Consider the following 13,706-nt stretch of genomic DNA (forward strand, 5'->3'; position numbering starts at 1 on the left):
GAATTTTCCTCAGGCAGAGCTTCCTGCGACGGGTTTGCACATTGGGAATTCAGGCACGGAGCTCAACATAGTCGATTCGTGACCTGCACGATTATCTGTCCACTAAAATTAATGGTCAGGAACTCTTACTGGCCACAAATTCCAGGTTGAAAGAAATAAAGAACTTGCATTTATACAGCACCTTTCACTACCTCAGGGCGTCCCAAAGTGCTTCACTGCAAATGAAGTAACTCTGAAGTGTAGTCACTTTTGTAATGTAGGAAAAGCATCAGCCAAATTGCGCAGAGCAAGATTCCACAAAGAGCAGTTTGATAATGATCTGTTTTGGTGATGTTGGTTGAGGGATAGATATTGGCCAGGACCCTAGGGAGAACTCTCCTGCTCTTCTTCGAATAGTGCGATGGGATCTTTTACATCCGCTTAAGAGGATCGAAAGGGCGGGGGGCGGGGGGGTGGGGGTGGAGGTGGTGGTATCTCGGATTAACACCTCATCCGAAAGACGGCACCTCCAACAGTACAGCACTCCCTCAGTATTGAGGTACTGCACCGGGACTGTCAGCCTGGATTTTGCACTCAAGTCTCAGGAGGCTGAGTAATTGAATAGATTTAAGGTGGAGATAGATAGATTTCTGAACGATAAGGGAGTCAAGGGTTATGGGGAACGGGCAGGAAAATGCAGTTGAGGCCAAGATCAGATCAGCCATGATGTTAATGAACAGCGGAGCAGGCTCGAAGGGCCAAATGGCCCACTCCTGCTCCTATTTCTTATGTTCTTATCTTCTAACACATTGAACTTTCCCGTATTTTTGTGAAGGAACACCATGCGGGGAAACTGCTGCTTACCTCATACCCTTTCAGAGATGGACCCACTAGTATGATTGGTCTCATGGATGGCACTACATCATAGGGAGGCACATTCTCTTGCTGCCCAGGGGGAAACAGAAAACCAGATAAAGCATCATAACAAATAAGGGCCATATTATTCATAGAATCATACAACACAGTTGGAGGCCATTCGGCCCATTGTGCCTGTGCCAGCTCTCTGAAATAGTCCCACTTTCCTGCTCTTTCCCCATAGCTTTGCACTTTTTTTCCCTTTTTAAATACATATCCAATTGTCTTTTGAAAGTTACGACTGAATCTGCTGTATCTGTGGAGAGAGAAACAGTTATAACAGCTGGCTGTGTAAAAAAAAATACTCTCTCCTCTTCTTCCCCTGGCGTTTTAGCCAATTATCTTAAATCGCTATCTTCTGGTTCAAGACCCCCCCTGCCACTGGAAACAGTTGCTCCCTCCTTACTCTATCAAAACACTTCATGATTTTAAACACCTCTATTAAATCTCCCCTTAGCTTCCTCTACTCTAAGGCGAACAACCCCAGCTTCCATGCACGTAGTTTGCATTCACGACAGTTATACATTTCCAATGGCGGAATCGTCATGTTAAAGAGGCATCGTCTTCATCACCAGCGAGCGAGAAGCCCCAGACAAGCAGTGCACCACTTCAGCTGAGCACAAGCAGAGCCATGATGTTTCCAAAACACGGTGAAGCATTCCAGCAGGAGTGTGTGCCAAATGCAACAAGGTTTTTCATACCCCATTCCAAAAAGACAGTGCCGCTTTAAAATGCATTACTTATTTAAAAGCTGTCTCAAGTCTCAAATACTGATAAATCGTACTCAATAAAGTCGTCAAAATACAGCAACATCTTTATAAATATTTGTTTTAAAACAGCGCCTTATAAATTGTTTTGAACCGTGATTTCTACATTCCAATCGCACTTGTTCAGACACCAAGAATCTGCCCTGAAAAAGATGCCAAATGCAGTAGAATGAAAACAACCGACAGATTCGCCATTGGTTTAGCCCAGTCCACCCTCTCAATTTCCTGAGTGGATATGGTCATCTGAAAATCAATGGACGATGACAATTATCTGTGCTGTGCATGTGTCCAGTGGCCAAACAGGAACAAGGTTAATTTCTTCAGGCGAGAGAAACAGAGTTAACGTTTCAGGTCGATGACCTTTCCAGCATTTTCTGTTTTTATTTCAGATTGCCAACATTCGCAGTATTTTGCTTTTTGTATTAGTGAAAGATCATTGACCAGAAAAGTTAACTCTGTTTCTCTCTCCACAGATACTGCCTGACCTGCTGAGTGTTTCTAGCATTTTCTGTTTTTATTTCAGATTTCCAGCATCTGCAGTATTTTTTGCTCCTGTAATTTATGCAGGGCTCACTTTTTATGGAAGTGTCTCTCCATGCTCTGTTTTAACAAAGACAGGAATTATGTGCAAATGTGTTTACCAGTTTTCTACGAGAGGAAATTAAACCCTCTAATGTGGAAATTGCCTCAACCTGTAGCTAGTCTTTAGAAATGAGCCATCAGATTTGATTGTTGGTTTTGAGCCATTTTTAAATTGGTGCTGACTTGTTGTGGCACTGATTGCTTGGATGCCAATTTAAGGGCACACTATTTTGTCACATGGTGAATTCATGGTCTGATCTTTTCTATCAGACAGATTTTTGAAAGTTGAGAGAGTAAAGGGTTATAGGGAGCGTCAAAGAAACGGCGTTGAGGCCAAGATCAGATCAGCCATGATCTTATTGAATGGCGGAGCAGGCTCGAGGGGCCAAATGGCCTTCTTCTGCTCCTCTTTCTTATGTTCTTAAGAGGGCAGGAATCTTTTGCTCGATTAATCAGCTAATAAGAGAGCATGATCCTTTCCTCATCGAATGTCCACACTTTGGTATTTTCACCACACAGCACGCTCAACATCCTTGGCCAACCTCCCTCTCTATAGGTTATGAACACTGACCCAATTATAGTGGGCCCAGCGACTGACATCAGCTGACACTACACAGATTGAAGCCGAGACACTCCTCGTCTGTGTGACCCAGTTCCAACCTACACCGTGCAATCGACACTTGAGGCACTGGGGAGACCGAACTGGATTGTGGCAGGGGCGTGGGTGGCAAAGGAGTTTCTTCAACATCATTAAACGAAACTCACTGATGCCCAAAGCCCATTTCTAATGAGCAATCACTACAATAAAAGTTGGCAGTGAGTGCGTACAAAGCTACTGAAAGCTTTTAGATAACAACTAAGGATGATGGCAAAGCTCTTTGACTCCTTGTATTTGTCTAACTGCCGTCAACTTAATTAATTGTCAAGTGTTGTTTAGAGATTTATAAAAGGACTTCAGCAGCTCAAATATTCCTCCTCAAAACTTTAGGTTGACTAATTGACCAACCCATCAAACTCTCATCTTCTGCACGCCATTTACCCCCTTATGGATTCTGCCCAATTCATTTAATCCCCTGAGGAAAAGTTCTTCATAAATGCTTACTGATTGCCAAAGATAGTCAAGCACAATCCCATCCTCACATCGCCACTATTGGACGTTGGACTCAATCTCACTGCCCGCCTCAGACAACTCCCTCGCTGCATTTCAGCACTCCTGGCTCACAGGAATGAGCATGCCACAAGAAATGTAATCAGCTGTCTAGTTCTAGCCTTATAAATCTTCAATTCTGTTCTTTTTTAAATCCTGAACAAATAAATGAATTGAACCAGCACTGACTGCTGGGTGTACGTTCAACTTCAATCTTCTAAACTTTGATATCACTTTCGATTTATTGATTTAAGCCCATGTACTACTATTCTGTGCTTTCAGTCCAAGTTAAATAGCCTGCTTACATCTACATCTAAACGTTTTAGCATTTTACAAACCAGTAACATGCCCTTTTTAACTTTTCAATCCTCATTAAGCTGTTATGTATCAGGTTAAAGGAGCTCTAAATCTCTTCCCATGGCTCAGCCCCAGTTCTTTGGATGTGCTTCTTGCCAATCCATCAATGAACACTTAGAAAGCTAGGAAATTGCGAGTTTATAATCCAAACCTTCAGATTGCTTTCAGCTGCCTTGTGCTTTATGCTGTTACCTGAAACTCCCAGCCAGCATATAACTTTTCTATTATTCCCTCTCTCTGACCCCAATTTTAACTCCAGGTGGATTCCCTGCTCAGGTCCGAGTTAAAATTATAGTCGGGTCTCAATGATGTAATCGGGCCACAACACGTACATGTTAAGAAGGACCCCGTTGGCCCCGGGCGCGTGTCCTTGCTGCCTGCTCAGGAGAACAGGTTAAAATTGCAGATGTTGTGATCATGGCAGCTTTTGGACAGGTAAGAGCCAGGGCGATTTTAACTGCCCACTTGCCAGATTTTCGCTGAGTGAGTAGACGTAAAATCACCCCAGATTTCTACATAATGAAATTCTGGCGCAGGGTGTGGAATTCCTGTTTATAAATCTTCCTTCCTGTTGTCATGATTATTGGGCACACTTTTATGTCAATGTTCATCATTGTAAAATCCTATGTCAACTGTCACAATAGAGATGCAGACTCTGGCCACTAGGTGGCTCACTGGACCAAGATTCTGAAGTCTCTTTCAATTCCATTCCCATCTTGTGTATAAAAACAACCTTATATTCATGAATGCCATGGGCAATTTACTCGCATATATATAAAAATATACACAATACAGTGACTTAATCTTTTTATCTTAATCTCACACATCTTTAAGTAAACAATTCTCACCATGCTATGCAGTGCTCTTTGCAACAGAAGCAAATGCAATTTATTCCTCTCTGACATAAGCAAACGATGGTTATTGATCACATGACTGGTCAAAGGGTATCTTTTAACGGATGTTGTTCTATAGCTAGGCTACAATTTTGGGGAGTATGTTGTGTCACATGGTATCGCAGCTTCCCCAGTCTGACTCTACAACATGCTGGCTTATCATGAAATACAGGTATCATAAAAACAGACTTACCGATTTCTGCTTCTGCTTTGCTGCTCATGTGCGCGTGGAAAGATAGCCCAAGAAAAAAATAACAAGGCATGCATGTTATTGACAAGTCTGAGAGACATGTAAGCAGCAGACTGAGTGGGATGTGTGCTAGTTCGTGCATCAGGCAGCTGTGTGCACTGACAAGGCGTTACCTTCTTAAAAAATGGGATTCGTTTCGCATTGGACGGGGGAGTCGTTACACTGCTAACGCTTGTTTTAGGGGACCGATGGTCTGTTTGTGAATCGCTCTCTTCTGCATCTAAGTCAATGGCATCTACATCAAAAGCTAAATTAGACAAGTCCGCATTTCCTGGTAAAGGGGAAGAAGCAAAGGGTTGAAATGTAACCAAGGTTGAGAAATATAAGGAAATATAATTAGCAGCAGCTTCACAATGGAATGGAGAGACAGCACAATACCAAGGCAGCACTTGCGCACTGTTCAGCTGGGACTCAATAGTCCAGACTTGATTTTTAATTTATAAGTTTCAGCAAATATTGCGCTCATCAATGTGAGGTATAAACATGCCGGAGAATGGAACACTTTTGTTAACCTTTGTGAGCATGAAGCACTCCCAAGTCAAATTAGGTACAGAATAAATCTCCCTCTACTCTGTCCAACAATGTACGTCAACCTCAACAGGGCAATTCTCAACTGCAACAGTGTAAATGTTTCGATTTCCCATACTGGCCATCTCTGTGGCCTCCCAGATTCAGCTTGGCAAGTTACTGTCAATCTGTGCAAACTTGTGCTGGGTTATGACCTCCTTAATGTATTTTGTATAGCATCTTTACAACCAGCACTATCAGAAGAACCGTGCTGTATTCAAATTAGCCAAAAGTAACTTTTTTTTGGAAGCGGGAAAGGTGGGGAAGAGAGTGAGAGAGAGAGAGAAAGAGTGAGCAACACCTTTCTGAATTAGATGATATAAAGACTAGATTACTTGAAGGCCCGGCTTCCATATAGAGTTTTGTCAATGGGAGAGAAGGGAAGTGAACCTTTGAATATCTCTACAATATTCTTCTCCACATGGCAGACGCTTCACGAGCAAGTGATCCTTGCCGGAGAATGTACGCATTCAGATCCGAGGTGTGGACAGGATCAGGCTCAGCAGTGATGCCTCCCATGCTCAAACAGCCTGCTTTCACTGACTATTTTTAAATAAAATTTGTTCCGGGATGTGAGCGTCGCTGGCAAGGCCAGCATTTATTGCCCATCCCTAATTGCCCTCGAGATTGTCTCTAATTGTCGAGCATCACATGTAATGGTCTGCCGTTTTGATGAAGTTACCAGAGGGATGCCTGTGTCAGTGGAACTACATGTGGCACGAATCAGCACCTTCAGGGGAGGAAGGGAGATAAATGGGGTGTGTGTGTGTGTGTGGGGTGGGGGGAGGGGCGGTGCAGGTGGAAGGAGACAGGGGAAAAATAGAAACAACATTTGAAAATTACTTAAAACCATGGTGGAGGGTGGAAGAAACACAGTTTCAAATACAAATCTCGATTCCTCCAACTATTAAAATTATTTGATGCACGTATAATTAAAAGGGGCCCAGGAGAGGTGTGAGTTCAAGGCCAGGGGCAGCGCGGGCCAGCCCACACTGCGATATATGTGCGCCCTAGGTCTGTGCAGCAGAGCAGGTCTCCAGTCATCTTGGATAGCCCTTGCCATTGGAACAAGACCTAGCTCTGTCAAACCTGTGTGGTGGCTGGTGTGCAACAGCCAACACACGTCAAAAAAATCCATGCACAGGCATCTTCCACCCTTCAGGATGTAGTTCAGGACCTGGAATATTAGGTCCTTCATTGAAACATCTGTGAACTCATCCCTTTTTTGGCGTGGAATCAAATCATCCTCGCTTCGAGGGACTGCCTATGATGATGATGAATTACAATTAATATTTGAGGCCTACCTTGTTGTTGCTCTCATTCTGTAAGTGGTTACATTACTAACACAACTAAATATAGTGATGCAACACTCCAAATTATTGAAGGGAAACAACAAAATAAAACATTGGACTATCTGCTCCTGTCTGTGATTCACTTGTCGATTCATCCAAGTTTTGCCACCTTTGCTTAAGTTCAATTCCAGGACATTGACATGGCAGGGGAGAGTGGGATGGCGTCATGAGCTCAGGTAGTTGCTTTGCTGCTGAAGAAGATTCATCAAGAGCCTTAACAACAATCATAAATATGGAGTTTACATCACCAGACGCAGAAAAATAATACACGGCCATTAAAACACACATTGGAGATCAGATTAAAATTTTTTAAAAGTGCTCGATAGCCCACCGAAAAACATAAATTGTCCAGTTTAGAAAAAGACAGGTAAAATTAGAAAGACGTGCAATAATGTTGCACCTTTCATGACCTCAGGACGTCTCAAATCACTTTACAACCAATTAATTACTTTTCGGAAGTGTAGTGACTGTTGTAATGTAGGAAATGCAGCAGCCAATTAGCGCACAGCATGTTCCCATAAACAGCAAAGTGATAATGACCAGATAATCTGTTTTAGTGATGTTGGTTGAGGGATAAATATTGGCCAGGACACCGGGAATAACTTCCCTGCTCTTCTTCAAAATAGTGCCACCTGACCTTTTATGTCCATCTGAAGGTGCAGACCGGGCCTCGGTTCAACGTCTTATCCGAAAGACGACACAACTAACAATGCAGCACTTATTCACTCAGTACTGCCCTGGGGTGTCGGCCTAGAGTTTTGTGTTCAAGTCTCTGCATTGGGATTTGAATCCACAACCTTGTGACTCAGAGTAGACGGCTAACACTTGGGGTGATCTTCCTAGATCTAACTAGTCCATCAGTCCATCAGAAATATATCTGAAGCATCGTTGTCAATGCACCTTGTTGATAATGAATAGTATTGGGCATTGACAGTTCCAAGAACCCAGGTACTGCATGTCACTTCTTAAACAAATTTCTTGTTTGAATTCTCCCATTGCCCATTTTTAAAACAGAGCCTTCACTCATCCTGGACTCTCACCTCCATCCACTCTGTCTCCTTCTACGAGAGCAAATGGGCCACAGTGACAGACTTCCCATGCCAAATCTACCGCCAAACTCAACCAATAAGAGGCCGGCTTGCAACGCATTATTCACCATATATATCAATGACTTGGATGAAGGAATAGAGAGCTGTATATCCAAGTTTGCAGGTGACATAAAATTAGGAGCCACAGTAAGCTGTGAGAATGGGTGCAGGACATTACAAAGGCACACAGACATATTAAGTGAGTGGGCAAATGGAATTTATGTGTTGAAGTGTGGGGTCATCCACTTTGGATCCAAGAAAGACAAATCAGAATATTTCTTAATGGTGAGAGACTGGGAGCTGTGGAGGAGCAAAGATATTTGGGAGTCCAGGTACACAAGTCAGTTAAAATAAATTAGTGCACAGGTAATCAAAAGGAAAAATTGGTGCCAGGAGAAGCAACAAATGCATTTTAAGGAGTATTTCAGCAACATTATAGATAATCATCGCAAAACAATAGACAAATATGATAATCAGAATCAACCAGAGAGCTACTGATTACATGCGGTTAGGGAAAGGGTTAACAACGAACATTTTGTAGAGAAGATTATTCAAAAAAAGTATTAACTTCATTCATGAATGTCTTGAATTTATTTTAGCATTCACAACATCAACAGTTTGGATATCTGGAGGGGCGGGGGGGAAGGGGAAGAGAGGAGATTTTAACACCCTCCCCATGTCTCCCACCCCCTCCCACCCCCCCCCCCCCCCCCCCTACACACACGAGCTTCCATAACACCTAGCGGAAACCAAACGGGGGAAATGGAGCGGGATACTTATGGGCTGATCCACCCCACCCACCCCAAATGCCCCTCCCCAGCCTCGATCCTGCTGACTGCAGTTCAGGCTCCGATCACATTATCAGTCTTAACTCCAGGGTTTTGGCATGCAAGCTCTGATGGAATCTGTGCCAGGACAAATCCTTCAGGAAGTGAATCCAGAGCCAGAAGAGGGCGAGAAAGTCAAGTTATTTGTAAGTTTTTGTAGATTCCTTGTGGGCCCCAAGAGGTTCAAGACCACTTCTCCGAGCCGCACTCAAGGAAACCTTGGGCCTCCCCTGCCCCGGGCAGACCCTCCTCGACCATGACCCCCCTCCTGATCACGTACCTTTGTGACGCAGACCTGGCCGTGAGCTCCTGTTGCCCGATTTTAATGGCTGGGCAGCCGTTTCCCAACGACTCCCCAGCCAGTTTGGTCGGGAAGACAGCCAGCGGCATGTAAACGGGATCATGGCCATATCAAACCAAATTGGGCCCCACCGATGCTGCCCCCGGGATAGACCGGCCACTCGCTAGGCCTCACTCCCACCCAGGAGTTAAATTGGAGGCCTGATATCGGACCTCTCAATTGATACCAAAAACCGTGGTCAAGCAATGGTTAACAGGCACACACTGGAAAAAGAGATGAGGCCAGAGCCGCTATCAAACTAATATGCGAAGATATGAATTCAATGCAAGGGTGGTGACATCATGCTGGGGACCTTTCAGACAGATGAGGTTCCTACAGCAATCAGCACAAATGCCGCTACTCTGAACGTTTCTATTCTGCAAGGTTATCGGTGTGATTCAGACATCTTACCTTACTACTAGAAAATGTAAAAGATAGGTCAAGTTGAGAGCCATCATTAGATATTTTTTATGTTTTACTTAGTTAGCTTTCCACTGATTCTCCTCTTGCATGTCCCTCACCAGCAATTTCTAGCTAGAATGTCCTGAATTGGTGGACTTGCCAAGACCGAGTGTAAAACCAATCCTGTGATTGGCGTCAAAGACATACAACCAATATCATCCGTGATTGGTTAAAAGTTGGTATGAACACAATAAGTCCCACTGATAAGATTGGTGGCTGTTGGTGACATTAGCCAACACTGTTTACTGTGTTCATATCCTACTTTCGACAAGTGTTACCCTGCTTATCTTAAATGTCATAATGCCCGTTAATATTCCAAAATGTGATTTTGTTGCACTTTTTGTGTTTTGTTAGGGGGGGGTCACTTTTCCAGACTCCCCGGGTACCCAAAATGGAAAACTACTGACCAGTCTTCTGTCCATCTGGCCAGCCTCGCCAAGAACTGCCAATACTCACCAATCTGAAACTTGCCTGTTCTAATGCCAACCAGCCTAGGTCTACTGCTTGTGCTGCCACAATTTGTGACTGAGATTCTTAGCAAGGGTGGTGCTACCATAATGGGGACTTGTCAGACACACTAGCTTCCTGCCAAAATGCTGCTACATTGGTTGCTGTAGCAACGATGCTGTACAGCAGACATTAAACCTACTGCAGCTCCAACCGTAGCAATCTGCTTGTCGCTTATTCATTTTATTTTTAGTCAAAGGCACCCAGAAACAAAGCATGGGTCATGGTGGATGTGCTGGGTAGAGGAGGGGGAATGTTTTCTCTCTCAGAAGTGAAGGGAGTAGGCCAGGATTGCACAGTAGAAACAGAAAGTGCCAAAAATGCACAGCAGCCTTTTCAGCCTATGAAAAGAGAAGATACTTCAATGTTTCAAACAGAGACTCTTCATTAAACTTAATTCTGACAAAAGGTCTCTACTCTAAACATTCATCTAATTTTTTATTTTTGGAAGCTGTTGGACTAGCTTTGTATTTCTAGCATTTTCAGTTTTATTTTAGTATTCCAGCATTTACAGTTTTTTAAATTCCTTTTTTATCCCTCTTGAATAATAGTGATGTGCAGATGGATGAATATTTCGTATTTTTGCTTGATTGAGGATCAGGAACTTTTCCTCAGGAATCTAAGTGAGTGGGTTGGTGTCCGTGACATGTGGTCAGTGAATGAAGCAGCCTTGACGAACAGCTCGGTCTTCTGACTATTCATCCATTCTTAACAAAAGATAGTTGATACTTACCGGTGGCAGGGGGTGTGGGTCGTCGGGTTCCAGTTACATCTCCTAAGCTAGAACTGGAGTTTCCACCTGATTTGCTAAAATAAAATTAAGAAAAAAAAATCAATAGATTAATAATTGATTTTTGGCTTTGATGAGTTATGGGCGCTAATGGTGGCAGGGCGGTAAAGTTTGCGCCCGGGAATAGTTTGCGCCTCGGTCATCACAATTGGGCAGCTGGGCCCTGAGTGTGGAGCACTGCGCTGGGGGAGGCGTTGTACACCTCTCTTAGGGCATTAGCATGGGAACATCCCGAGCTAAAGAGCCGGACCAGGAGCGCTCCGAGAGACGCCTGGGGAGAAAAATAAACAGAAAAAACCCACAAAAACATTCCCAATACGTGGCCCATGCCACCACAACATAAATCGCAGAAAAAATGTTCAAAAAAACCCGATCAAACTTACTTTAGGACTGCATTACATAGCTCTCTGCAGTCGGTATAGATTGGACCACCCGTATTTACAGGCGTTCACTGCGGGGTGGACGGGTCGGGCGGGAGTCAAAAAGCACGGCAGTGTCGCAACCAGGGGCGTTGCACACCGGCGCAGCTCTTCCGGGCGGTGCTGCTCCGCACCGCCGCAAAACCCTCCGAAAATCCCGGCAAGGCACATATATGCTAGACCGTCTGCCCAGAGACCTCACCGTCACCATGGTTACCGCTCCGGGGTGAAAAACGGATACAAAGGACCAGAAAATCCAGCCTATTGTTTGCAATGTAAAGACTGAAAACACAGGAGATTTCCACTGTAACGTTAGCAGCTAGTCTGCTAACTCCACCCCACTTGACCGAAGGTGCAGCCCAGTACAACTTGAATCCCTGATCCAAGCAAAATCCCACCCCAGCCCAAGGGTGCAGCCCAGTGCCAATAAAATATCCGACCCCGAGTTGCAGCCCAGCAACGACTGGCACTGAAGGCAGTTTATGGATAATTGTGAATGCAGATAAGAGGGAGAGTGGATAATCGAGGTTTTGCTATACCTTGAAAGTCTTCCTTGCCTCATCTTCTGCTCCTGTTGTAGTCTGATATTCTCTAACTTTACCGGACTTGGAATGAATCCGACCTCACATCCTTCTTTCACCAGTCGCCCTATCCACCAATCATTGTTATATTTCTGAAAACAAAAGGAAAACTTACCAATCACTATTTTTTTTCCAGTGAGATTTTGGAACAAAACAAGCAAACTAATACCTGGCAGAATTGAGGGAAATAATGAACCACTATAAAAGGAGGGGTTCTGATAGCTTACCGAACCCAAGGAACACTATCAGCGTCCTAAGCAGAAAGGCTGTAGTGAGTAGCGTACCACCTTTGGCAAGTGGAATGTTGGCCTTTATTGCAAGGGGGATGGAGTATAAAAATAGAGAATAGGGTATTGGTGAGGCCACACCTGGAGTACTGCGTACAGTTTTGGTCTCCATATTTAAGGAAGAATATACTTGCATTGAAGGCAGTTCAGAGAAGGTTCACAAGGTTGATTCCTGAGATGAAGGGGTTGACTTATGAAGATAGGTTGAGTTTATATTCTTTGGAGTTTGGAAGAATGAGCAGTGATCTTATTGAAAAGTATAAGATAACGAGGGGGCTCGACAAGGTGGATGCAGAAAGGATATTTCCACTCATAGGGGAAACTAAAACTAGGGGACATGGTCTCAGAATAAGGGGCTGCCCATTTAAAACTGAGATGAGGAGACATTTCTTCTCTCAGAGGGTTGTAAATCTATGGAATTCTCTGCCCCAGAGCCGTGGAGGCTGGGTCACTGAATATATTTAAGGCAGAGATAGACAGATTTTTGAGTGATAAGCGGGTAAAGGGTTATGGGGAGCGGGCAGGGAAGTGGAGCTGAATCCATGATCAGATCTGCCATGCTCTTATTAAATGGCAGAGCAGGCTCGAGGGGCCAAATGGCCTACTCCTGTTTCTATTTCTTATGTTCTTTTGCAACAGTGAAAGCACAGGATTTAGTCACCAGATGGCAAGTGTGTTCATCTCTCCACCTCCTATCCTTCAGTTTTTCTTTCATTGCTGTTACCTATCCTGTGGACTACTTCCACACCAATGTATTTTATTCCCTTTTAAGACTCAATTCCTCAAGCATTAAATTTGGGTGAGCAAAAAAAGAGACAAGTTTCTTGTCCGATTTGCTTCTCTCAGTCCAAGTAGCGCACTGGCTGCCCCTACCCTTCTAGACAAGGCTTTAAGGAGCTGGCATTGTACTGGAGTAGAATGGGAACTCGTTTCCTCAGCCACCAGTGGTTCAGTCATTGCCCCACCATGATTAGGCTGCATGTATTTATATCGTATGTGCTGTTTCTATATCATTTCTAGTTGTCCACAGATGTGGCATCACAATATTCACAGACCACTTTCACTGTGCAAAATGAAATGTTTATTCTTTTTATCCAATCTTATTTTCGAGAATGACATAGAAACATAGAAAATAGGTGCAGGGGCAGGCCATTCAGCTCTTCAAGTCTGCACCATGGCTGATCATGCATTTCAGTACCCCATTCCTGCTTTCTCTCCATACCCCTTGATCTCTTTAGCCATGAGGGCCACATCTAACTCCCTTTTGAATATATCTAATGAACTGGCCCCAACAACTTTCTGTGGTAGAGAATTCCACATGTCCACAACTCTCCGAGTGAAGAAGTTCCCCTCATCTTGGTCCTAAATGGCTTACCCCTTATCCTTAGACTGTGACCCCTGGACTCAGAAATAAAATGAAGCCATAAATCATCTTTCACACAGGACAGATTTGGATGTTGGTAACCCTCCCTGCTTCCCATAGATAGATTGTTGAATGATAGGGGAGTCAAGAGTTATGGGGAGTGGGCAGGGAAGTGGAGGCCAAGATCAGATCAGCCATGATCTTATTGAATGGCGGAGCAGGCTCGAGGGGCC

General features: G+C 44.0%; 1 protein-coding gene across 4 annotated transcripts in view; it reads right to left on the minus strand.

Annotated features, from left to right (window-relative positions):
• Positions 1-13,706, minus strand: part of cacnb1 (calcium channel, voltage-dependent, beta 1 subunit) — a 132,067-nt gene that overhangs the window by 36,865 nt on the left and 81,496 nt on the right. For 3 of the 4 annotated variants that reach the window (XM_070864683.1, XM_070864682.1, XM_070864685.1), the window contains exons 4-7: positions 11,782-11,915; positions 10,767-10,840; positions 5,004-5,161; positions 844-924 (exon numbers count right to left, since the gene is read on the minus strand). In XM_070864683.1, the coding sequence (XP_070720784.1) occupies positions 844-924; positions 5,004-5,161; positions 10,767-10,840; positions 11,782-11,915 (447 nt within the window). Of the gene's footprint in view, positions 1-843; positions 925-4,833; positions 4,854-5,003; positions 5,162-10,766; positions 10,841-11,781; positions 11,916-13,706 lie in introns of all 4 variants that reach the window. The other variant, XM_070864684.1, reaches the window with a different exon arrangement.

Source organism: Pristiophorus japonicus, chromosome 21 (assembly GCF_044704955.1).
Source record: "Pristiophorus japonicus isolate sPriJap1 chromosome 21, sPriJap1.hap1, whole genome shotgun sequence".
NCBI lineage: Eukaryota > Metazoa > Chordata > Chondrichthyes > Pristiophoridae > Pristiophorus > Pristiophorus japonicus.